This window comes from Mustela nivalis (genome assembly GCF_964662115.1).
Source record: "Mustela nivalis genome assembly, chromosome: 12".
NCBI classification, from domain to species: Eukaryota; Metazoa; Chordata; class Mammalia; order Carnivora; family Mustelidae; genus Mustela; species Mustela nivalis.
The window spans coordinates 44640757-44666112 of NC_139031.1; the positions used below are offsets into that span (position 1 = coordinate 44640757).

Sequence of the window (25356 nt, forward strand, 5' to 3'; positions counted from 1 at the left end):
AGTTAACCACCTGAGCCACCCAGGCACCCAGCATGTAACTCTTGATCACAGGGGTTGTGAGTTCAAGCCCCACACTGGGCATAGTTTACTTAAAAAGAAAAAGAAGATTGATAAGGCGCAGACTGACTCCTTCTCCAACAGACTTTGCCTTGTTAAAATCCAATCTTGTCAGCTATTGTCAAAACTAATACCATGTACTCAATCACATGCCCAGAAGGTATGAGCTGCACTTGGAAAATGACAACATCAAATACATTCCTACAGGATATAAAACCAGGAAACCGGGTACACTGAGAAGGACACCAAGCCATCAACCTTGGAGAGGTCATATCACAGACTTTGAACCGCCAGTTGCTCTTAAACTCTAGGGTATAAACTCATGGATTCATGATTCCCACTGTAAATGTGCTCAGGATTCTACAACCCGGACATCCAGTTCTACTGGAGATATATAGCCCTGAGGCTTAGTAAAAGGCTTTTAGAAGCACGCAGCTCTGGAAATAGATAGCTACTCCAAGATTTACGAATCGAAATGATGATATGAGGTGTAGACAGTTTCTACCCAAGGCTTTCAGATTAAGATCTGTGGTTAGGACTCATATTTTGTTATTTGTCTCCTCCTTTATCATTTATATTCTCTCCTTAGTAGGGGTCAAAGGGTGAGATTATAAAATAACTGCCATAGTCCTGTTTGCTTTTCCTTCAGGTATCTTCTTTTCCATAAACTCTTTGAACGCCCTAATTCACCTATCTCAAACAATTGCAGTGGTTGCCAATTTTAATAATGGATGGATTTGCCAATGGCTTTAGAGTCCTCTAATAGGACTCCCTAACGTATCTCTATATCTTAACTGAACCCTTGGCCTCGAACCACTAGCTGCTGTTACTGAAATCTACATAAGCCTCAAAGGAATTGAAGGAACATGAGGGATAAAGGGAGACTCAAATTAAAACCACATTGAGATATCACTTTACACCAGTTAGAATGGCCAAAATTAACAGAACAGGAAACAACATGTGTTGGAGAAAGGGGAACCCTCTTACACTGTTGGTGGGAATGCAAGTGGGTGCAGCCTCTTTGGAGAACAGTGTGGAGATTCCTCAAGAAATTAAAAATAGAACTTCCCTATGACCCTGCAATTGCACTACTGGGTATTTACCCCAAAGATACAGATGTCATGAAAAGAAGGGCCCCAATATTTATAGCAGCAATGGCCACGGTCGCCAAACTATGGAAAGAACCAAGATGCCCTTCAACGGACAAATGGATAAGGAAGATGTGGTCCATATACACTATGGAGTATTATGCCTCCATCAGAAAGGATGAATACCCAACTTTTGTAGCAACATGGACGGGACTGGAAGAGATTATGCTGAGTGAAATAAGTCAAGCAGAGAGAGTCAATTATCATATGGTTTCACTTATTTGTGGAGCATAACAAATATCATGGAGGACAAGGGGTGATAGAAAGGAGAAGGGAGTTGGGGTAAATTGGAAGGGGAGGTGAATCATGAGAGGCTATGGACTCTGAAAAACAATCTGAGGGGTTTGAAGTGACAGGGGGGTGGGAGGTTGGGGTACCAGGTGGTGGGTATCATAGAGGGCACGGATTGCATGGAGCACTGGGTGTGGTGAAAAAATAATGAATACTGTTTTTCTGAAAATAAATAATTTAATTTTAAAAAATAATAATAATAGACAAGAGACTCATTTGACTGGTTTAGTCTTAGCCAATTAGGAAACTTGGTTACAAACTGGGTTTTAAATGCTTTTTATTTTATTTGTGATCGTTCTCATACTTTGTGAGCTCCTCCATGTCTGATATCCAGTTACTTAAATATTAGTCTGAACTATTACCTCAAGGCAACATCCAGCGGGTGATACTGCATCAGGAAGACACTGAAGTCTTCATGGTCAGCCATGGTCCTGGGTCTAAGTTTGACCACAAGAAGGGAGTGAGTAATTACAGTGAGAGAAGTGGGACAGTCCTAGCTTAACTATGGTATAGATACCAAAGGAAGGGTATCAGCAGCCAGTACCAAAAATGAATATTCTTCCTACCTAGTCCACAGCTGAACTCTCAGGATTTCTGGGGGGGGAGAAAAACCACAAATAACAAATTGTCTATCCTGGTAATAATGCAGTCTGCTTGGGTGCAAACTGCCCCCTTGTTTTAGCCAATTAGCATGCTTAAGTTCAAAACAAAACAAAAAGCTTTCTCATTGTTCCACCAACTAAGGGTTCCTGTTTTGCCTCTTTGGTGACAATCTATATATGACTAGATCTCCCCTGTATGAGTAAAGGTAAGCTGTGCTTTAATCTACATGCCTGTGTGGGGGGGGGGGGAAGAAATTAAACTGCATGTCTGTGAGATATTCTTTGGCAGTGATGATGTCAACATCCAAGATAGGCAATAAAAACAGGACAGATAGTCTGGAAAGGCATTAAGGATCAGCACATGCAGAGTTTGTGGTACTCGTAAAACACACAGGAGATAAGTAATTAATTAAAAGGGAAAATGAGGCTGGAGAAGAAATTAGGAGGGTTTTTTGTTTTTTTTTTTTTAAGATTTTATTTATTTATTTGACAGATAGAGATCACAAGTAGACGGGGGGGGGGGCAGGAAGCAGGCTCCCTGCTGAGCAGAGAGCCCAACATGGGGCTTGATCCCAGACCTGAGATCATGACCTGAGCCGAAGGCAGAGGCTTAACCCACTGAGCCACCCAGGCGCCCCAAGAAATTATGAGTTATTAACACAAAAGTGGTATGGAAATATTTTAAAGTAGATTACCTGCAATGCAGAAGGAAAAAGTTAATCACAACCAAATTATCTATACTGTCATCTAAGGGTTTGTCTGAGGAAGAAGAGTCAATGAAGAAGACTGCATAGAGCTATCAGAGGGGGAGGAGGGAAGCCTGATGTCTGTGGCACAAGAGCAGAGAGTTTCCAGAAGGGAATGAGCATGCTATTGTTAGGTCCCCCAATAATGGGTCCATGATTAAAGGAGCGAGATTGATATAAAGCGAAAGTCAAGCAAAGCTTTATTCCACGCCAAGCATCAAGAATCAGACCGAACTTTCGGGGCCGCATCTCTTACAGAGAGGGCAACCTCTCTCTGCTTCACAGACTAGCTTTTAAGGGCAAAGGCCATGTGGTTGGGCCTGGCCACGCACAGGTGGCCAATGAGATTGTAACACACAGAGAAAGCTGCACAGTCATGTTAGGTCACGCCTAAGTGACCAATTGAATTACAATTTACCGTAGTAGATATTTGAACCAGCCTATCACCTTGGTCAGAATTGGCGCCCAAAATGTGCCCAAAGGACAGGACCCATACTCCTTGGCAACTAGGGAGATAGTATGGACCCCCCCACCACCACTGATCGGATGTCTCCACCTGGCTTGACCCACCCTTGTATTTGGGCTTTGTTACCTGGGACTGGTTTCTGGGACTTGTTTTTAAGTAAGTCCCCTGGGGGAAGGGGGGGCAGGGACAGTTTAAGTTGTTTTTTTTGTTTTTTTGTTTTTTTTAAATATTTCATTTATTTATTTGACAGAGGTCACAAGGAGGCAGAGAGGCAGGCAGAGAGAGAGGAGGAAGCAGGCTCCCCCCGGAGCAGAGAGCCCAATGTGGAGCTCGATCCCAGGATCCTGGGATCATGACCTGAGCTGAAGGCAGAGGCTTTAACCCACTGAGCCACCCAGGCGCCCCAACAGTTTCAAATAACAAAATTATTGTTTAACCGGATGGAAGCGCTCTGGCTAAATAGGTCCTTACAGTATGAAATGTGAAGAAAGGTGAAGAAATTGAATTTACCAAATACAAAGTGCAATTGATTTTAAGACAACCTGTCCATAGTGTCATGTGTATTAGAATGAAGAAATACAGCAGAATTTGAGCTGAAAAGAAAACACTGGATTTGGAAATTAGGAAGGCATTGCTTGCCTTACTTAGAGAAATCCCTTTTGTGAAATTGGTAACTGCAGAACAATGGCTGTGAGCTGGCGCAAAAGAGAGGTGTGGAAGTAGGGACAGCACGCTAACCACTATTTTGAGAAATTTGTAATGGGAAGATGTGATGAAACTGGAGATAAGGCAGAGTTTAGAGGACAGTAATGTTTGTATAAGGAGGAATGGAGCCTGTTTGAAAGCAAAGGAGAAAAAGCTGATGGAGAGGTAGAAATGAAAGGTCCATGCAAGGCATTGTAGAATAGATTAGTGGAAGGAATCACGGCTATGGAGTCAGTCTGGGCTGGATTTAAATAGTAACTTCTCTATTTACTAGCTATCTGACATTGGGCATCTCACTTAAGCCTTCTGAGCTGGGGTCTTCTCATTTGTAAAAATGGAGTAATCATTCCCCTACCTCTTGTGGCTGTATGTACTAAGTGGGATTACCCACATACAGTGCTTAGCACAGTAGCCAGGAAATAGCAAATGCTCCATAAATGGGATCTACTATTAAGAGATTAAAAGAGAGCATAACTGATTAGTCAAGTCCGGATGGGAAATGACAGAATCACACTTATAGGTGGATGTATTAGCCCTGAAAAGGAAGAGGGATCCCTCTGTGCTGGTTCTAAAAGATGGCCACAAATTCTTTGATACTTCTGCCCTCAAAATATAGAGGCTAATTCCTCTCCTCTTGAGTGTAAGTAGTACTTAGTGACTCTAATAGAATGAGGTGGAAGTGACAATGTGCAACTTTTGAAAGAAAGTATAAAAGGCACTGCCGTGTTTCCCATACTCATTCTCTTAGATCATTCAATCTGGTAGAAGCCAGCTGATATTTCATGAAAACACGCAGGCAGGCAACCCTGTAGAAAGGCTCACGTGGCCGGGAACCGAAGTTTCCTGCTAACAGCCACGTGAAAGATTCATCTGGGAATTTGGTCCTCCAGACCCAGTCAAGCTTTCAGATGAATGCAGCCCTAGCTGATATTTTGACTGTATGAAAGACCTAAGCCAGACCATCCCAGCTAAGCTGCTTCTAAATTCCTGGCTCATGGAAACTGAGATAGTAAGTGTTCATTCTTTTAAGCTATAAATTTTAAGATTGTTACACAGCAATTTGTTACTACCTTTTAGTCTCTGAGTCAGAAGGAAATTGAAGAATGACAAGTGAGGACATGCATGATATGGAAAAGGAGAGAAAGTAGATGCCCAACAGTCTCTCTTTTCTCTGTAAATTAAACTATGAGGGATGTTACTTGCTGAGCATACAGTGGCTTGACAAGACTGGCAGGAGGTTGAAAGTCATGCAGAAAACAGGAAAGGAAACCAACTAGGAACACATATAAGATTGATGGTTTTCTTTTGTGCTTGTCTTCCTTTATGCCAAACCCAAACACAGAATCACACTTGCTACTGGAACTAAATCAGACTCCACGTAATGACCCTTCATCTCAAGTGTGACATTCAGAGGCATTATAGCCTGTCTGGGCCAGCCCCAGAGACTGCCGTATGGGCAAACTGCTGACGAGCAAGTTCAAGGCTCAGAAGGGCTCAGGTTGATCTCGGAAAAATACTCCCTGCTGTCAAGAATTATTTGCAGCAGCTATGTAGGGCTGAGCACATTATTTATGGAGAGAGAGAGAGAGAATCAGAGGAAGTATTCTAAGAGAAAAATCAACAAGCATTATATATTCTGCAATAAGAATATTGCAGTGTGGGGAAACACAGTCTTTTAAAAAAATGTCTCATTTACATTATTCTTTCCTTCCCACTCCAGTGCCTCCACCTCCCTCTTTCTCTCAACCCTAATTATTAGCAGGGGAGCCCTGGGAACAATCCTCATTTAGCCAGCCTTCAATCTTGTCTAAAGTTATACCATTTTATAGACCTGCTATCTTTAAAACTCTTAGGTCCACTAGGAATGGAGTCACTGGTCTCCTTGCAGAATGATAGGTCCTGCTCTCTTTGGGAACTTAACTTCTCTCTGCACTGATTCTGTTTGCAAATTGGGATGCTAAAACGTTCCTGCAGAACTGGTGCCTTTTCTATCATACACGATTGAGTCCATTAATTCATTCATTCATTCATCCTTTCACTCATTTAGTAATTTAGTTATTGCCTCCTCAATAATGGGACAGGCACTCACTACGTGTTGGGAGTAAAAAGATGAATGTTGCAGTTTTAAGGAGGACCAAAATGGCCTACTGGCCAATACTAAGCACTATAAATAAGTGCTGAATGCGTAATGATTCTCTCGCTCTGTGGGCATCTAGTCTAGTAGGGGAAAGCATGTTGACAAATGATTGATTAAAATAAAATGGTCATAGTGCAAGAGTAAAGGAATCAACCAAATGTTATAAACACTGAAGATTGAATCTAGCTAGAAGTTAAGGATGGCTTGATACAGGAAACCACACTAGCTTGATCTTAAAGAACAAATAAGAGTTTTCCAGGAAAGCAGGAAAAGTCTTTGCAGGCAGACTGAAACTTCACACATGGCTTATTTTTAGCAGGTTGCTTTCACTCCAGCCCAATCCTACTTTGCTAATGTAAATATTAACCCATATTTTGCTGGGTTTCAGTCTTTTGACTTTACTTTTGCTTTTGTTCCCTAGCCAGTGATCACTTGGCAAAGTAAGATTCAAAACAGTTCTACAAAAGACACTAATTTTGACAGAGTGAATGAAATTAATTGAAGAAAAGAAGGACGTATTCTAAGTTTCTTCCTGAGAAATATTTTCATTTCTAAGCCAGATGGAAGATACTCTTCTTAAAAATGGTCTCCCTGGTATCTCCAAACCTTCCTGTCTGACATCTGGCTGAAAACTCTGAAAGCACCCCTGTTCCATGCCACATCAGTGTTCACTGCCATTTGTTCACTTTGGAGAACATCAGGTATTGTACACACTAAACCAGATTGGCAGATAGACTTGCAGCAGCCAAATGCATTAAATCCAATGTGTCATTATCAATTCATTAGTGATTTTATATACTGAAAAAATCCTTAATTGCATGACAGCTTAGAAAATCATATTATACCAGGGAGTAGAATTTGCTAAGCCAATGGTTTTCTCCAAATGGGAATTTAGAAAGAACTCTTATTTGCAACAGGAAACATGAATCAGTACTGACACTTAATAAAATGTTTTAATGAGTAAGTTCAAGCATTTTGTTTCAAGTAGCTACTGGCCTAACAAGACCTGCCATTGTTATCAATGGTAATTAGGTACATTTCCATGAAGTTGTCTAACCTGTTTTATTAAGCCTGTAAACTTCTTTGACAATCTTAAAGGAACTAAGAAGGAACAAAATAAGAAGGGTGGGAAAGAGAAAGAGCCAAGGAGCTGAATCTTTTTCCAATCTGAGAATTTTGGACACATCAATTTTGCTTTCAGCCTTGCAATCAAATTCTTATTTTCACCGGCTTGCAACCATTATTTGCATTTAACAGAAGTGGATGGTTGATGGGTATTTTTATACATGACTCTGCAGTTTCAGATTATCAGGTATCTTCAGTGTCTGGTTATCAGGTGTCAAGCCAGCAAAGAGATGGACCATTTCCATGAGTCAATCTGTGATAAGAAGTTATCTATCACCCACCAAACCAGGCAGTAGCAAAACAGAACAGTATGAAGATTTAGAATCATCCCTTTCTAGCTCACACCATTGCTTATCTTCAATATTCTGGATGACTTAGGGTTTTATTTAATATGATTCTTCAAAAACTTAATAGTCATCCTAAACAAATCAAGGTCAGCCTATCAACACAGAGCAGCATTTTCCACACTCTGAGTAATATGCTTTCCATATCCAGGGGGTTCTATGACTCAAGAGGTGTGGGAAAGTCAGGACAAACATGTCACCAGGTTTCTTCACTACAGGAATCGTCAGATTCCTTCATGTGGTAATAGACATCTTGAATCTTAAGAGGACATACAGAGTATACTGTTTTCCAGCTCATTTGACTACAAAGCTGCTTTTGGACAGAGGGCCATCTAATGGGGCTGATGTCCCAAGCATCATTCTTTGGGAATTATTGCTGTTTAAGTATAACTGTTATTCTTGAACACCCCGTTATTGTTAATGGAGCACCAGACACTACAAGGAGACACCAGGAAAGGGGCAGCATATTAGTAATGATTGATTTTCCCTTCCATCAGGCACCTACTGGAGGCAAAGTTTCTGCCATCATCCCTTGAAAATAGTAAGGGTATCACATTCCTTCCGTGAATGTATATGGGAACAGGAGTGACCTGTCAGGAGACACCTCAAATCTGTTAAACTCCTCACCCTCACCTCAAATCAGAGGAACTTGATGTCCTAGTTATCCACCAACATTTTTTTTTTTTTGCCCCCCATCCCTACTCCTTTATCCACCAACATTCTACTGTCACTTCTCATAGTACCAATAAGAAACCCTGGAAAATAAAGGGTTGGGTTTTTTTGCTTTTTTTTTTTTTTTTTTTTTGCTTTTTTCTTTTTTTGTATTAAGGTGAAATTGATATAATCTAATATTAACCATCTCAAAGTGAACAACCCAGTGTCATGTAGTACATTCACAATGCTGTGCCACCACCACCTCTTTCCAGTTCCAAGCCATTTTCATCACCAAAATAATACCCTGTACCCATTAAGTAGTTACACCTCTTCCCCCTAGCCCCTGGCAACCCCCAATCAAATTTCTATTTCTGTGGGTTTACCAATTCTGGATATTTCATATAAATGGAGTCATACAGTCTGTGATCCTTTAGGTCAGGCTCCTTTCAGTTACCATAATGGATTTTTTAGGTTCATCCATGGTATAGCATGTTATCAGTAATTTATTCCTTTTTTATGGCTGAATAATATTCCATTGTATGGCTATACCACCTTTTATTTTTCCATTCATCAGCTGATAGACTTTGGGTTCCATCTTTGGGCTGTCGCGAGTGCTGCTGTGAATATCAGTGCACAAGTATTTGTTTGAGTCCCTGTTTTCAATTTGTTTTGTTATATACCTAAGAGTGGAATTATTGGATCATGGAAATAAAATTCTAAAGCATATGGATTCTTTTTTTAAGATTTTATTTGTTTATTTGACAGAGAGAGACACAGCAAGAGAGGGAACCTAAGGAGGGGGAGTGAAAGAGAGTGAAGCAGGCTCCCCATTGAGTAGGGAGCTACTTGGGGCTCCATCCCAGGACCCTGGAATCATGACCTGAGCTGAAGGCAGATGCTTAACAATTAAGCCACCCAGGCACCTTACGTATGGATTCTAATAAAATTCATATGACTTACTAACTTGAGACAGCTTTTAATGCACCTAAAAAAAAAAAAAAAAAAACATATAAAATGTACTGTCAGGAAGCTTAGAGGATGGCTTGCTGAAGCAAGTTTCTTGTCCACATAGAACATACCTATTTTTCCCATGAACAACTGTCATTTTCAGTGAGCCATCTGAGTTTCTGTTACTCAGCTATCTAGAGTTTCTGTTGTCTTCTCAGCCAGTAAGCCAGTAAGCATTTAACAAAGACAATAAATAGAGATGCCTTTTGGGAGCTCTATTATTGGGATGTGTTGTATTCATGTGAAAGCAGAATATAATGAAGAAGAAAAAAGGTTGACACCAGCACTAGATCAGCTATTCTGGAAAGATTTCCAAACATCCAGAGTTGTTTTATAGTCAAGTAAAGTGCTTCATTTGAATATATGTCTCTGAGAAGGGTTCATTGTTGATTAAATATTGTTGAATAGACTGAAAACATGAAATCGAAGTGCATTAATTAAACAGAGAATTCAAGTATAGTTCTCACTTTCCATAAATGTTTCCAAATGCTTAGTTAGACTAGGCCTCATTCCAAAGCCATTCTTCCTGTGGGGACATGGAGAAAGCCTTAGCTCTCATCTAATTATTATACACAATATTAAGAATTTACTGAGTTTGAATTTCCAGGAAGAAAAGAATGAGGCCTATCACCAAGGGAAATATTGGGATTCTCACTTCAGTAAATCTACACTCTAAAGTGTTATTGCTTATATTACAACTATTATTGGCAGTAGAAACATGGCAATATTCTTCCTTTATGTTTTAATTGTAGTTGAACTTAAGGTGTTATAAATAATATGGACATATAAACAAAAGAGATGAATATACTAATTATGATTCTGTTTGTCAGACTTTAACATTAATGGTCGTAAATCTTGGAATTGGTAAATCTTGATCTAATAATGTAGCTATGGTAAATGACATAGAGATAGCTGAATTGCTATAGTTCCATAACCTCCTGGAAGGGACTTAGGGTTGGCAGTAGGATCTGGCAGGTCATTGTCCTTGAATATATGTGTGGCCTTCTCCTAAACCAGACTGGGAAAATATTCTGGGTCTTATATCTACTGGTATCTCACAGGGCAAAGAGGGACTATCCAGATAGACACACTGAGATTCTGCCATTGCAGGCCTCTCAGAATGGGGTTGTACCCTTCCACGGAGCAAGCTGACTTGCTCTGGCCTGATTATCTGACGTGTTGAGAGGCAGACCCACTTGGGAATGTGTTTGCTGGGACTGCTTTTATTTTGGACAATGTATTTAGTCATCACCCTCTTTTTACCCTTCTGACATTACATCTCCAGATATTGCTTAAAATTCCATCAGATATGAATTTAATAATATATGTATTTTTAAATACTAAAAGTAATACAAGAATGCATGCTCAAACATGGAGGGAAAACATGGAGAATACAGAATGAAGAAAATGAAAGCTCTTTGTCCAACCTGCTCCCCTATTCCCCACCCCTCCAATTCCTTTTCCCTTCCCATAGTTAGCAGTTTGGTGCCTGCTTTCCAAAGTGTATGGTTATAGATATAAATACATATAGATATAAAGCCAAGCACTCTTTTTCTACTAAGCACTAAAAAAACTACTGGAACCGTTTCCAGGGTTAATCTCAAAACAAGAAGACAGATTATCTGTCAAATACACTGAGAAATTACTGCCTACCAGAATTTTACTCTCTTTTTTCCCCCAGAACACATCTGATTTAATATATTCTGGCATACTTCTCAGTCATGTGGCCATAAGCTGAGAGAACATATAAATATAAATACCACTATGGCTAATAAAATGTATGCAGAATCCTGTATGTTAAAGCACTAGTATGAATTTTTAAATCCTAAATCAGTGTTAAAGGACAAATGCCTCTCAGTAATCAAGGAAAGCTGGGGTTGGGGGGTGGGAATCATAGAGAAAAAAGGGTTTGGGAGTCTCTGTGAAGGGTAGGGGAGATTTCGACTCTGATTGGATTAATCAGCAAATATTTATTATTCATATATGCTGTGGTAAGCACTGTAGGTGTAAAGAAAGATAAGGTATAGTCCCTGTTTCCAAAGGGCTTAACATCAGTGGGAAATCAGACGGGCCAAATAGAATGAAATCAAGTAAGAAAAAGCTTTCACAAGTGCTTGAGCTTGATAAAGTAATAGAAACAGCCAGCCTCACTAGGTTTCTGCACAAAGGAGTGATATGATAAAAGGAAATTAAAAGAATATGTCTTGGGACGCCTGGGTGGCTCAGTTGGTTAATAAGCAGCTGCCTTCAGCTCAGGTCATGATCCCAGCGTCCTGGGATCGAGTCCCACATCAGGCTCCTTGCTCAGCAGGGAGCCTGCTTCTCCCTCTGCCTCTGTCTGCCATTCTGTCTGCCTGTGCTCGCTCTCTCCCCCTCTCTCTGATAAATAAATAAAATCTTAAAAAAAAAAAAAAAGAGTATGTCTTTGGGGGCACCTGGGTGGCTTAGTCGGTTAAGTACTTGTCTTCACCTCAGGTCATGATCCTGGGATCCCAAGGTTCTAGGATTGAGCCCTGTTTCAGGCTCCCTACTCAGCGGGGGGTCTGCTTCTCCCTCTCTCTCTGCCCCTTCCCCCCTGTTCACGTGTGTGCTCTTGCTCTCTCTCTCTCTCTCAATAAATAAATAAATAGGAAAAAATATGTCTTTGGGGTGCCTAGGTGACTCAGTCGGTTAAGTGTCCAACTCTTGGTTTTGGCTCCGGTCATGATTTCAGGGTTGTGAGATTGAGCCATGCATCAGGCTCCACACTGAGCAGGGAGTCTGCTTTAGATTCTCTCTCTCTCTTCCCCTGTGACTCTCCCTGCCCACCCCCCCCACCACTTTCCATCCCTTCATTTCCATTCTGTAACTACTGCCTTAGCTCTGACTTTTAGGTCCTAGCCTATTGCAATGAACTTGGGTCAGCACTCAACCATCTCCCCATCCTACTTCCTCCCAGGCCATCCTACACACAGCCACAAGAATGTTTCTAAAGGTACAAGAGGCCCCTTTCTGTTCAGAGGTCAAAAATGTCTCCCCTTTGACCACCAAATAGTCTGAGCTTTTTAGTGCGGAATTCTGCTGGTCTCCTTCCAGACTTGTCTCCCATTTCCTAATACGAACCTATTACTCCACCGAAATTGGACTACCACACCCGTTTCTGTGCTGTCCTCATATGATCACCCACCCTCACCCCATCTCCAGAGAAAAGCAGAGTCAGAGAAAACAGCTAGGAGGCTGTTGCAATAATCCAGGTGTGGGCTGATGCCACCAGGGAGAGGGTAGTGAGTGTGAGAATGCACAGGAATGCTGATGGCAGCAGATCTTCCTTGATTGGACATAGGGTTTGAAAGAAAAGAGATGAGTCAAAGGTAACTCATTTTAGGTTTGAGGCAGTAAACATAGTTCCTTCTCCATAACTGTTTATTCCTCACTGTTGCAGTTGTTGGAGGTTCATATTTACTTTATATAGCCTATGTAATCTGGGACCACATATAATTAATGATTTCTCTATACTTTAGGTCTAATATATATTTATTTAAAATAATACAGGCAGAGCAAAGTACTTTGGGAGGTAGAAGTCTTCAAGACACACTCTGAAATACCGTTGTGGGACTAAATATGCCGCATTTCACATAACCTATGTGCATTAAATAGAATCTTTCATTTCGTTATCAGTGTGGTTTGGAATATAAGGCTTATGAGACTATCTCACGAAAATGAAAGTGAGAAATTCAGCTGAATCTGGGTAACGGCTGGAGCCAGGCACCTCAATAAGCTCAGGCCTTGGATTTCTCTAGTTCCATTTTCTTCTTAGGTGGGGTCTGCTTTCTTCTCAGTCACTCATTCCCATTCCATCTGACACAGCTCTGAGACCACGAGGCTTTACAATTTGAGAAGTTTGGGAGTCAGTACCCAGGAATGACTCTAGAATCAGAGGGCTTGACTGTTAAACTAGGTTATGTCATTGCTAGCTACATAACCTGGGGCAAGTGAGTTAACCTACTGCAACTCAAGTTTCTTCAACTGTAAAATAAGAATAATATTAGTACCTGTCTCCATAGTGCTATTTTCAGGATTAAATGAGTTAATATATATGAATTTAGATTGGTTCCTGGCATTTGATTAAGTGCTTAGTGAATGTTAACTATTAACCAAGCTATGGTTAAATTTGGAAGAACAAAGACCCTTGCTGTCTACTGCCTTAGCCAACAGGGGTCAGTATGCAGCAAGCTACATAGCTAAATAAAATGCTTAATGGGCGTAAAAAGAGATTTTCAGTTGTTTGAGGAAACATCAGGGCTTCAGAAAATTTTTGTGAAATGGTGTTAAGAAAAATAAGTAACCATAAAATTGGGCAATTAGTGAGAAACATAGGAAGAGGAAAAAAAGTCAAAATAATAAAAAAAAATACATTTACAATGTCTAAAAGCAATTTAAAATGCAGAACGACATTTTAAGTGGGAATGCTCAAAAGCAGAGGCCTTGAGAATTCATGATACAATAGAACACTATCTTGCCAACAAGAACAGCTTGGTCACTGAAGTAACCAAGTATGTAGTTCAAGTTCTACCTTGATGTTTGAGGGATGGGAGAAGGTATGTAACATCCTATTTTCCGATTACATAACAACTTATTGCTTATTGAGTGCTCACTGTATGCCAAGTGCTCTACACACATTACCATATTTCTTTGACTTTTTAACTCAAAAATGTTGAAATATATAGAAGAGGATAGAATAATAAAATGAATATCCATATACACATCAATCAATTGAGCATTGAACACTTTCCATATTTTAATTTTTCTAAATTAATTATCAGGGGCTGCTGGGTGGCTTAGTGGGTTAAAGCCTCTGCCTTCGGCTCAGGTCATGATCCCAGGGTCCTGGAATGGAGCCCTGCATTGGGCTCTCTGCTCAACAGGGAACCTGCTTCTCCCTCTTCCTCTCTACCTGCCTCTCTGCCTACTTGTGATCTGTCAAATAAATAAATAAAATCTTTAAGAAAAAAAAATATATCAAACATTTTACCCCAAAATACATTATTATGTCTCTAAAAATAGAGACATTTTTCTACATCAGCAAATGCTATTATCATACCTAATAAAAAAGCAATTGTTTAATATCATCTCGTGCCCTAGTTCCTATTCAGATTTAATTGTGCCCCAAATATCTTTTATATCTGGTTTACTGAACCAGAACGTAGGACAAGCCATTGCATGTAGTTACTATGTCTCTTTGGTATCTTTTAATCTGGAACAGCCTGCACTGTCCAGTTTTTTTGATTGTTTCTTTTCGGGTTTTGTTGGGTTTTGTTTTTTTTTGTTTTTGTTTTTGTTTTTTTTTTTTTTTTTTTGGAACTACACTGACTTAATTTAAGAGACAGCCATTTGTTCTTCATGATGTCCCACCACTTGTTCAGAATTTTTCTGATTGTTTCCTCTTGGTGTCATTTTATTCTATCCTTGTAGTTCCTGCTGAGCTTGATGATACAGAAGTGAAAGAGGGTGGGGAACAATACTTCACAGACAATACTGGGGCTTCCTCTTGTATCATATCAGGAGGCACATAATGTCCAATTGGTCCACTTTAGTGTTTATAAGATTGATCTAGTTTAAGATGGGAGGGACCAGATTCCTTCACTGTCATTATATTTTTCTTCTGACTACAGCTAGCAATCCCTGGGGGATAATTTGGCCCTTGGGGAGTATTCTGTTCCCTGTCCCCCTTTCACCACACGGTTTCATTGATGATCCTGGCATGAATCAGTTATTTAACTAGGGGCTACAAGATGGTGATATTTGAATTCTACCATTCATCTTACATGAGTTAGCTGGCATACTTTTGTAAAGAGAACCATTTCCTCATCAACTGGGGCTATTTGGTTACCTTGCAATGCAGCTGTAAGTAGGAGGGCAAAATAAATGTTTAATTTATTTTCTTAAATTACAACTTTTCAGGGTAAAGAGTTGCTGTAACAGTCACCATAACAAATGAGGCTTTTAAAAATTGTTTTTTATATTTGGTTTACTCTTTTGGTGGAACTTTTATGTTTGACATTTTCAGTCAATTGCAGTCATTATTTTTGGTACTCAAATTGTTCTAAATTTGGCCAGTGGGCATTTCTTCAAGCTGGCTCCCATGTCCTTTTGAAAGGACCTCGTTTTTCTTGGATACTTCCAGACTTTACTGCCACAAGATGTTCCAAGCGCTCCTAGTCATTACCAGCTTCTGACCTGGCATAAACCATTTCTCCAAGGAGCCCTGGGACCTTTTAGTGGAGAGTGATATGTGGAGATCAAAATCTAGGTGCCAGGGATAACCACTCCCCTGAGTTCAAATTAATACTTTCATTTCAAAGTTAACAGTATAAGGTTTTATTTCTTGTTTTTATATTTTCATATCTTATTTTACATTGAAGTTTTTGTACCTAATAACATTAACAAATCATTCTTTAAATACTCAAACCAACCCTATGAGATAGGGGATCATAAGTTATATGACTGTGATCATAATTTATTTTAAAATCGCTATTTTACAAGGAGGAAAGCGATGAGAGGTGCCCGAGCTTACGCGGCCAGTAAATGGCTGCGTCCGGATTTGAAGCCGGCACGCTACTTCTATCCGGAGAGTCCCAGTCATTTCGCAGGGTCGTCACCGAGGTGATCAGGGCTGAGGGTGAGAGAACCAACATGAGGAGGGAATTGGCCCGTCGTGACCCACCGACTGCTTCAAACCGGGAGGGCAGAGCGGGGGCGCGCTCCCTAACGAGCACGAAACACCTGGGAACCACACAAGCACCACCGGAAGATGAGAAAACCTGGTCAGGACCCCCGCGGCGCAACCCCCAAAACGAACCCACCGGTCCTGATCCGCCTCCTATGCGTAAGACCCCGCCCACCCGCCAATCGTACGGAGCCTTGAGCATGGGGGCGGGACAAAAGAGGAGCATGGCCAACGAGGAATCGGCTCCCTGTCGCCACACGACGGAGTATTTCCGAGTCCTAACTGGACAGCGAAGAGGAGGTGGCGGGCTTGGCCAATCATAAGGGGAGACTCAACATTTGGGACCAGCAGCCAATCAAAAGACTGGTCGCAGCCGACTCGTCCGGCCCACGCTTCCCGCCTTTCCGCTAACTCCAGAGACACCCGCTTGTCAGCCACCGGAGTTCGGACGGTCGCAGTCTTCTCAGAGTCGTACGGCCGACCCCGGGGCCGCGCGGGTGTCGGGCGGAACATGGCGAACTCGGGCTGTGAAGACCTCCGAGGCCAGGAGGAGGAGAGTTTTCTGTACTTCGCCTACGGTAGCAATCTGCTGACGGAGCGGATCCACCTCCGAAACCCGTCGGCCGCGTTCTGCTGCGTGGCCCGCCTGCAGGTCAGTGCTGCCCGCGCGCGGCCCCTGCAGCGGCGGGTCCACCCTGCGGACGTGGGGACAGGATTTCGAGAAGTCGCTTTCTCGGGGCCGGGGGAATGCGCCTCTTGCTGATAGCAGTACGTCGGGACTGTCTTCTCTGTCTGGCTTCTGCCCTCCTGGTCAAGCCCGCCCGGCAGCTGTGCGCCCCCGGGCCGCCCTGAGCCCCCTGAGGACTTTCCCCCGGGAGGCTCGTTCTGCCCAGACCTGGCCACCTCTCTTGCCCACCGACTTAGACGGGAGTCCGTTGCTCTCTCTCCTCCCTGTCACACCTTCGCTGCAAGGCTTGCCAGCTGGAGTTCTGAAACTCCGTTCACCTGTTTCTCGCTCCTGAGGGGAGAGGTCCTGAAAGCCGGCACGGTGTCGGAGTCCTAGTAAGGGCCGAGCGCAGTTAAGTCAGACCACTGGATGAACCATAACCCGCCTTGGTAAAAGTCATTGCTCTTCAGGGGCTCCTGGCCGGCTCGGTCGGAGGACCTTGTGACCCTTGGTCTCAGGCCCTGAGTTTGAGCCACACCTTGAGTATAGAGATTACTTAAATAAATAAAAACTTCAAAGTAATTGCTCTTCGGTACAATCCATTCATTCCTTTGGTAGGTTTTTTTGTAGGTACAGAAGTGATAGAGTTAAGTGGGCTGCCTTGAGGACCTGACCAGGTCTATAGGGAGGACACCCCCCCCCCCCAAATGATGTAGAAAACCTTTTGACATTGCTGAATTAGACAGACATGGTCTCTGCTGTCCTTACCAGGTTCTTAGTTGCAAGCAACAGAAAGTGGCTGATTTAAGCAGGAAATGAATATGTTGAAAGGCTGTTAGAAGACTCACAGAATGACCACAGAACTGATAAACAGAGGCATAAGGGTGCCTGGCTGAGTCAGTGGGTGGAGCATCTCAGGGTTGTGAGTTCAAGCCCCACTTTGGATGTGGAACCTACTTCAAAAATAAAACAAAAAACCAGGCAGTCATAAAGGGAAGTACAGCAACCACAGCAGCCAATATCACAGACAGAACCAGCCTAGGAGGCCACTGGGGCATCACTGCTGAACTTGGTCAATATGGACACTTAAGTTGTGCATTACTGACCCTCCCTTCTCTGGACCTTGCCTGCTACTGTCAGTACACCCCTGCAGTTCCTGAAACCGGGATGTAGCCACCACCTACAGGGTGGAGTTTTTGCTGTTCTTGGGCACTAGCTTCTAATTCAGAGTCCCAGGTGGGTGTCCTGGTTGGCTAACTCTTGGTCACGTGCCCATGCCCTGACTGCAAGCAGAACTGGGAGAACCAGCTGCTGGCATTTGAAGCCTCAGAAATGGGAGTTGGGGTCTAGCACTTTCTACCCCCAGACTCCAAGGTAGGGAATTGCCCAACTGTAGAAAAGAAGTTCAGATGCTTATAGTTGGGACAAGTGGAAGAGCTATCAAGCAAATGGTTACTGAGTTTCAGATATGGTGAGTTTAAGAAGGAGTCATGTTGTTCCTACCTCTCAGTTTTGCTGTGACCCTAAAACTGCTCTTAAAAAAAAGGTGAAGTCTTGGGGTGCCTGGGTGGCTTGGTTGTTAACCTTCTGCCTTCCACCCAGGTCATTATCCCAGGATCCTGGGATTGAGCCTCATGTTGGGCTTCCTGCTCAGTGGGGGGCCTGCTTCTCCCTCTCCCACTCCCCCTGCTTGTGCTTGCTCACTGTCTCTCTCTCTCTCTCTCTCTCTCTCTATGTCTCTCTGTGTCAGGTAAATAAATAAAATCTTAAAAAAAAAAAAATGAAGTCTTTACCCCCAAAAAAGAGGAGATCTACAAGGTACTATGGGAATGTATGATTTGGGGTCCCTACTTAAGAGCTTAGTAAAGCTCTTCCTGAAAATAATGACTTTTAAGCTGAGACCTGAATGATTGGGCAAGGGGAGACAAAGAAAAGAGAAGGAGCAGCATGTACAAATGACCTCAGGAAAGAAGCTGGATCATCCAGCTGCTGAGGCTGGAGTTTAGTGTTGAGGAGGATATAGCTTGGCAACTAAAGAGGTAGTGAAGGACTGCATGCTACTGGACCACAGAAGCCAAAAAAGACTGGTCTTTATCTTGAGAGCAATGAAAAGATCCATTGCAGAATTTAAGCAAATGAAAAATTAGATTTACAACTTTGAAAACTCATTCTGGTTGCTATGGAAAATGGGTTGGAAGGGAAGACAACAGTGGATGTGTGGAGCCCAGTTAGAAAGGTTTTGTAGTAATCCGTGCTAAAGACAATGGCACCTTGAAATGGAGTGGTAGCAGTGGAGGGTAGACGGGTTGGGGAGGTATTTAGGAAATAATAAAGTTAGGTCTTGGTAACTACTTGTGAAGGGAGGATGAGGTAACAGGGGTGACTAAGGTTTTTGGTGCAATAAGGTGGATGATGGTGATATTTGTAAAGAGAAGAGGAGAATCAGTTTTGGAGGGAAAATCAAGCTCAGCTTAAACATACTGAGTTCAGATGCTTGTTACACATCCAGGTGAGCAGAAAAACATTAGTGAGCATTTATTAAGTACTCACTGTGTGGTAAGTCCTGTTCTAAGCACTTTTGAAGTTTAGAAGAGAGATCTGGGTTGGATTAAAAGATGATTGGAATATTGGATGGTATTTGTAGTCATCGGAGGGGATAGATTGTCTTGAACAAATTGCTGATGAACAAGAAAAGGGGCCTGAACTAAGCCCTTAGCAACTCTACCATTTAAACACCAGGTACGGTGGAGGAGTTATCAAAGGGAATTGAGATCAGGGGACAGTCTGAAAGTCAGGAAGGCAGATCAAGACAGGGTGGTTAACTATGGCAGAAGTAGGTGAAAAGTGGAGCAAGAGGAGGAATGAAAATGGTCTGTTGGATTTAGTAGTAGACAACCAGTACCTCATGTGGTTGTGACTTTAATCAGCTCTCATGATGTTCTGCCAGGGCTACGTGCTCCTAGAATATCCAATATACCAGTTGAATATACTGGTCACTCAGACCAACCTTTTTCCTGAAATGTCTGACATTTGAAGAAAATAAAAGTGACAGGGATAAAATACAAACCTTAGATTTAGAACCTAGTCCAGCCTTTTTTATTTTATTATTAAGGAAACTAAGCTCTAGAAAGATGGAAAGAAATTTTCTATACCAAATGGCCAAGTAAGGGTTTTTCATCTTCCCCAGGATTCTCTCCTCTGATTACTCTATAGGGAAGAAGCTAAGCTAGAAATCTGTCTCTGTTACTTATTCATTGAGAGACCTTAGGCAAGTTGCTTAATCTTTATAAGCCACAGTTTTTCTTGTTATTAAATGGGTATAATAAGGTTGACAGGATAAAAATGAGAGTTCACATAAAGCTCATAGTGCAGTTATAGAACCTAGTCATGTACTAGTGTTAGCTGCTTTAATATTTATTGTAGATATAATAGTATAATTCATGAATGTTAGATTAACGTTAGTAAGTTTAAAAATCACCCTCACATGGTAGGCTCAGGTAATTGTCCTGGCAGTCCTGGGATCAAGCCCTGCACTGGGCTCTCTGCTCAGCAGGGAGCCTGCTTCCTCTGACTCTCTGCCTACGTGCAATCTCTGTCAAATAAATAAATAAAATCTTAAAAAAAAAAAAAAGATCGTGGTTCCTTGAGGGCAAACATGGTGATATATGCTAGTAAAATACTCTTTACATACACAAAAGTAGATAAGGAGTTGCTGGGTGGCTCAGTCGTTAAGAATCTGCCTTGGGCTCATGGGCTCAGGTCATGATCCCAGGACCCTGGGATTGAGCCTGGCATCGGGCTCCTTGCTCCACAGGAAGACTTCTTTTCCCTCTCCCACTCCCCCTGCTGGTGTTCCCTCTCTCACTGACTCTCTGTCAAATAAAATTAATAAAATCTTAAAAAAAAAAAAAAGTAGGTCATAACCCCCTATGAACCCCAGCTTCAACAATTTTTTGTATATACTGTGGTTGCCTCTAAATTAAAATCCATGTGTGTGTAGGTAGACTGCAAAGCAATTTTTAAAAATGAAAATACTTACATTAAGGCATTGGGATTACGGGCTTTTTAAAAACCTGTTTATGGATGCATATTATATATTCAATATACATTTCATTTTTAAAAATATGAAAAAATATAGTCCTTGAGATCTGGGTCGTTGTTTATCTTTGTATTTTTTACAGCTTCTTATTCAGAGAAGGAACTCAAAGTTTATGTCTTAACTGCATGGAGTTCAAGGTAAATTTTTTTATTTTGAAGAGGGAAATTTTGGTTCAAGTAGATATTGATCATATTATTTTGGTTTCCTTTGTAGGATTATAAGCTTGACTTTGGCAATTCCCAAGGCAAAACAAGTGAAACTTGGCATGGAGGTATAGCCACCATTTTTCAAAGTCCTGGCGATGAAGTATGGGGAGTAGTATGGAAAATGAACAAAAGCAATTTGAGTTCTCTGGATAAGTAGGTGGCTTCTAATTACAAGTTAAACAATAACTGATTCAGAAAGTGGATCATATTCAAAGATGTGTATATATACGTCTTTCAAAACCATATACTATATTCTTTACACTTCAGAGTTAACATAAAAGGTGCATATCCTGAGGGGGAAAAAAAAAAAAACCTAGGGGTGCCTGACTGGCTCAGTCTGTAGAGCATGCAACTCTTGATCTCAGGGTTGTGAGTTCAAGCCCCACACTGGGCATAGAGCCTACATTTAAAAAAAAAAAAAAAAAAAATGCCTAGCTGGGTCCTATATTCCAGTTGAGATTTGGAGAATGTTTATAATCTCTTCTTTTTGTTCTTTCTTTTTTTAAAAAAAATTAATTAATTAATTAACTTGGCAGAGCTGGGGAGACGGTGAGAAAGGAAATATAAGCAGGGGGAGTGGGAGAGGGAGAAGCAGGCTTCCCACTGAGCAGGGAGCCCAATGCAGGGCTCAAGCCCAGGACCCTGGGATCATGACCTGAGCCGAAGGCAGATGCTTAACAATTGAGCCACCCAGGTGCCCCTATAATCTCTCCTATAAAAAAACGGAGTCTTTATTTTTGTTCTATTTTTATTTAAAAAATCTTTGTAGTTTCATATTGTGAAAAGGCATGAAGATGTTCATAATTGTTGCATCTTTCTGTTGGTTTCAAAAGCAGTTCAAGTTTTATTAGAGTCCATTTTTAGAAAATAATTCTTTAAGGTAGCAGTTGAAAAACTAATAATTTATAAAAACTTTGACGACATATTAGAAATGTCTTGATGCTTTTTTTTTAACAGAACTCTCAAGATCTGTATATAAGAGCATGTATACAAAGAAAATAGGCAGAAAAGAGTAGGGCTTGAGAAGAACACATTATCTGATATGTCCCTGGTGAATGAGAGTGAGCCATTCTCTCTGATTATCTCCAGGTGGATATTCTCTTGTCAGAACATACAGTCAGTTTTTTGTAGCCTAGAGAGCAATGTTGAGGGGTACAAAGATTGAAATAACTATATTCAAGCATGGGTTTAAATAGGATAAATACTGAGATCTATTAGAACTATACAAATAATACTAAATCTGAGGCTTTCCAATTGAAATGCTTTTGACGTGGTAGTTTTTATAATATGTTCTGCCATATCCCAGAATACATAGGGAGCAAGTACATCTATATATTGTTAAATTTTTAGCCCAGTAAACTAACTTGACTGAGTCAAATATGGTTAAAATTTGGCTGTTCTGGTTTCAGGCAAGAAGGGGTTAAAAGTGGAACATATGTCCCAATAGAAGTTAATGTTTATACTCAAGAAGGAAAAGAAATAACCTGTCGAAGTTATCAGATGAAAAACTATGAGAGTGCTCCCCCATCACCCCAGTATAAAAAGGTAAGCAACTTACAAAGGCTATTGGCAGTTCCTTTTTAATTTTCACTGAGCTAAACTAAAAAATACCTTGTTTTAAAAAGAATTAGTGTGCATTAAATTCTACATGAACACTTCAGTCTTTTTTGCCTGCCCTACCCCTTGAACAATTCACTTTAATCAAAGTGTTTTTAATGCAAAAATTATAGTTATTTACCTACCATGCAAATTGAAAAATGTTCAGATTTATTTGTAATGATAGACCCATGTTCCTAAAGCAGATTTATTTAAAAAGACTCTGGAAATCTGAATCTTAATTCTAGATATGTGTTTTCTTTCCTCAAGTAGAAAATAACATGTATGCATGCATTTTTAGTGGATTTATTCTATACAGAGGTTTTTGTAATCATTTTTTCTCCACAAGAGAGTATTTCATAACACTAAGGTTCATTTTTATGGGGGAGAAATATATTTCCTATTGCTGAAATGTTTTCCATCCCTAAATAGAGGGAAGAAAGTCATGCTGTCTTTCAAAGTCAGAGATACCACTCCCACAAGCATAGGAAAAGGATGTGGGATAGAAACCCCAACATCCCTTTTTAGAAATCCAAATTTAGGTACTTTGGAAGGCCTAGTCAGGACATGGCACGTGGAGTGGATGACCCAGTTCCTGGGCCAAATTTGGAATTTTCTAGTATGGAGCCTAGAGGAATTAGCCTGGTATGGGTCTGGGAAGCACCACTGAGCACTGAGCACAGCTGCCTCATTTCCCATCAGAGATAGAGTAGACTCCCAGGTTAAACTAAAACTTCTCCCTATAAACTTTACAGTTTTTTTAAAGAATGGTGTTTTTTTCTTACTAGATCATGCCAGTTCTCTACAATAAGTTTTTGTCTTACTATAAATAAATTTTAAATTAGAATGACCAGAGTAAAAAACACAAGAAATAACAAATGTTAGCGAGGATGTGGAGAAAAAGGAACCCTGATGTGATGCCGGTGGGAATGCAAGCTGGTGCAGCCACTGTGGAAAACAGTATGGAGGAGCCTCAAAAAATTAAAAATAGAACTACCCTATGATGCAATAATTGCACTACTAGGTATTTACCCAAAGAAAACGAACACATTAATTTGAAAAGATGTATGCATCCCTATGTTTACTGCAGCATTATATACAACAGCTAAGATATGGAAGCAGCCTAAGTGTCCATCCATAGTTGTGGCTAAATAAGACATGGTGTGAGCGTATTTATATACACATACATACATGCAATGGAATATTATTCAGCCATAAAAAGAGAATGAGATCTTGCTATTGACAGCAACATGGATGGACCTAGAAGGTATCATGGTAAGTGAAATAAATCAGAAAGGCAAATACCATATGATTTCATTCATATGTGGAATCTATGAACAAATAAATGAACAGACAAAAAATACTTGACTCTTAAATACAGAGAAAAACTGGTGGTTATCAGAGGGAAGGTGAGTAGGAGGGATGAAATAGGTGAAGGGGATTAAGACCACACTTACCATGATGAACACTGAGTAATGTAAAGAATTGTTAAATCATTATATTGTACACCTAAAACTAATATAACACTGTTAATTATACTTCAGTTTTAAAAAATATTTTAAACCATATTATTGAGTAAAATTGGTACTCCATGAGAATGTATCATTTGGATTTGAAGATTCTGCACATTCATGCTCACCATGAGAGGAATGGCTGTCTCTATTTTGTTCTATAATTATTTATTCTAGAGTTATCTGAAAGCTAACAGGTCATGCTTTGATACTGCACATAAGATTGTGGTATACTAATTATGTTCCTAATTAAAAGGTGTTTTTTGTTTATTTTAATCATTTTTAGGTCATTTGCCTGGGTGCAAAAGAAAATGGTTTGCCACTGGAGTATCAGAAGAAGTTAAATGCAATAGAACCAAATGACTACAAAGGAGAAGTCTCAGAAGAAATTGAAAACATTATCAAAAAGGGAGAAACAAAAGCTCATTAGGACATATTTTAGATAGAAATCTAAATTATAATAGAAAATACAGATACTCTCTGTATGTGCTAATATATTTTCAACATTTAGAAAAGAGATCTGAGGTATCTCTATGTTTAATATATTTTCAACAGTGCTCTGAAGGGATATCTTACTTAGGTGACTCCTTGTTTTCAGACTAAAAAGAAACTAGATTAGAAATTAGGTAATTGAAGGGTGCCTAGGTGGCTCAGTTAAGTTTCTGTCTTCTGCTCAGGTTATGATCCTAGGGTCCTGGGATGGAGCCCCACATTGGGCTCCTTGCTCAATGGAAAGCCTCCTTCTCCCTCTGCCTGCTGCTCTGACTACTTGTGCACGCTCTCTCTCTCTCTGTGTCAAATAAATAAATAAAATCTTAATTAAAAAGAAAAGATTGAAAAGGAGGCCATGAGGCACTAGAATGCATAACAAATGGATGAGGATACTTCTTCCGTGGGCACTTAAAGTTATTTTCAGGAGTGGAGTGTCTTCTTGTTCTGTGACAAAGGAGAGATTTGCAACTTAATGATCGTGCTGGTGAATTGCCCTGCTTTGGGATTTCTTTTTAATCAGCATAAGAGCAAGCAAACTGCAAAGACAGTTGGTAATAATTTTTTAAATTTAAAAATGGCATACTGTTCTTAGAGAAATAAATGTATTTGTGGTTTAACCTGTATTCCCTACTAAAGTACTGTCTATCACTTTCTTAGAGACTTCTGAGTCTGGTGTTGACTCTACACAGTCCGTACTAGAGCATTCTTGCACCCATGCTAGAACTAGATAGCCTTGGATCAGTTGTCAGTTCTACCAGATTCTAGCTGAGAGACCTTGGGTTTCCCGAGTTTGTGC

At 40.7% G+C, this 25356-nt stretch overlaps 2 protein-coding genes across 3 annotated transcripts in view; one reads left to right on the forward strand and one right to left on the reverse strand.

The window, feature by feature from the left end:
• The window catches only part of ZNRF2 (zinc and ring finger 2), a gene marked incomplete at its 5' end in the record, with an annotated part of 380791 nt that overhangs the window by 138055 nt on the left and 217380 nt on the right, over positions 1 to 25356 (reverse strand). The window lies entirely within an intron of this gene.
• On the forward strand, positions 16364 to 25183 carry GGCT (gamma-glutamylcyclotransferase). 2 transcript variants are annotated; one of them, XM_082692880.1, is made up of 4 exons: positions 16364 to 16641; positions 20969 to 21114; positions 22371 to 22506; positions 24355 to 25183. In XM_082692880.1, the coding sequence occupies exons 1-4, from the start codon at positions 16501 to 16503 to the stop codon at positions 24496 to 24498; spliced, it is 567 nt and encodes a 188-aa protein (XP_082549006.1). In that variant the 5' UTR covers positions 16364 to 16500; the 3' UTR covers positions 24499 to 25183. The 2 variants fall into 2 exon arrangements, with proteins under 2 accessions (XP_082549006.1, XP_082549007.1); XM_082692881.1 differs by lacking the exon at positions 22371 to 22506.

Excerpts from the sequence above, each read along its gene's own strand:
- GGCT (XM_082692880.1), top strand. The coding sequence starts at position 16,501 with ATGGCGAACTCGGGCTGTGAAGACCTCCGAGGCCAGGAGGAGGAGAGT. Across the intron at positions 16,642-20,968 it reads GCTGCGTGGCCCGCCTGCAG|GATTATAAGCTTGACTTTGG; the intron begins GTCAGTGCTGCC and ends TTTCCTTTGTAG. Across the intron at positions 22,507-24,354 it reads CATCACCCCAGTATAAAAAG|GTCATTTGCCTGGGTGCAAA; the intron begins GTAAGCAACTTA and ends AATCATTTTTAG.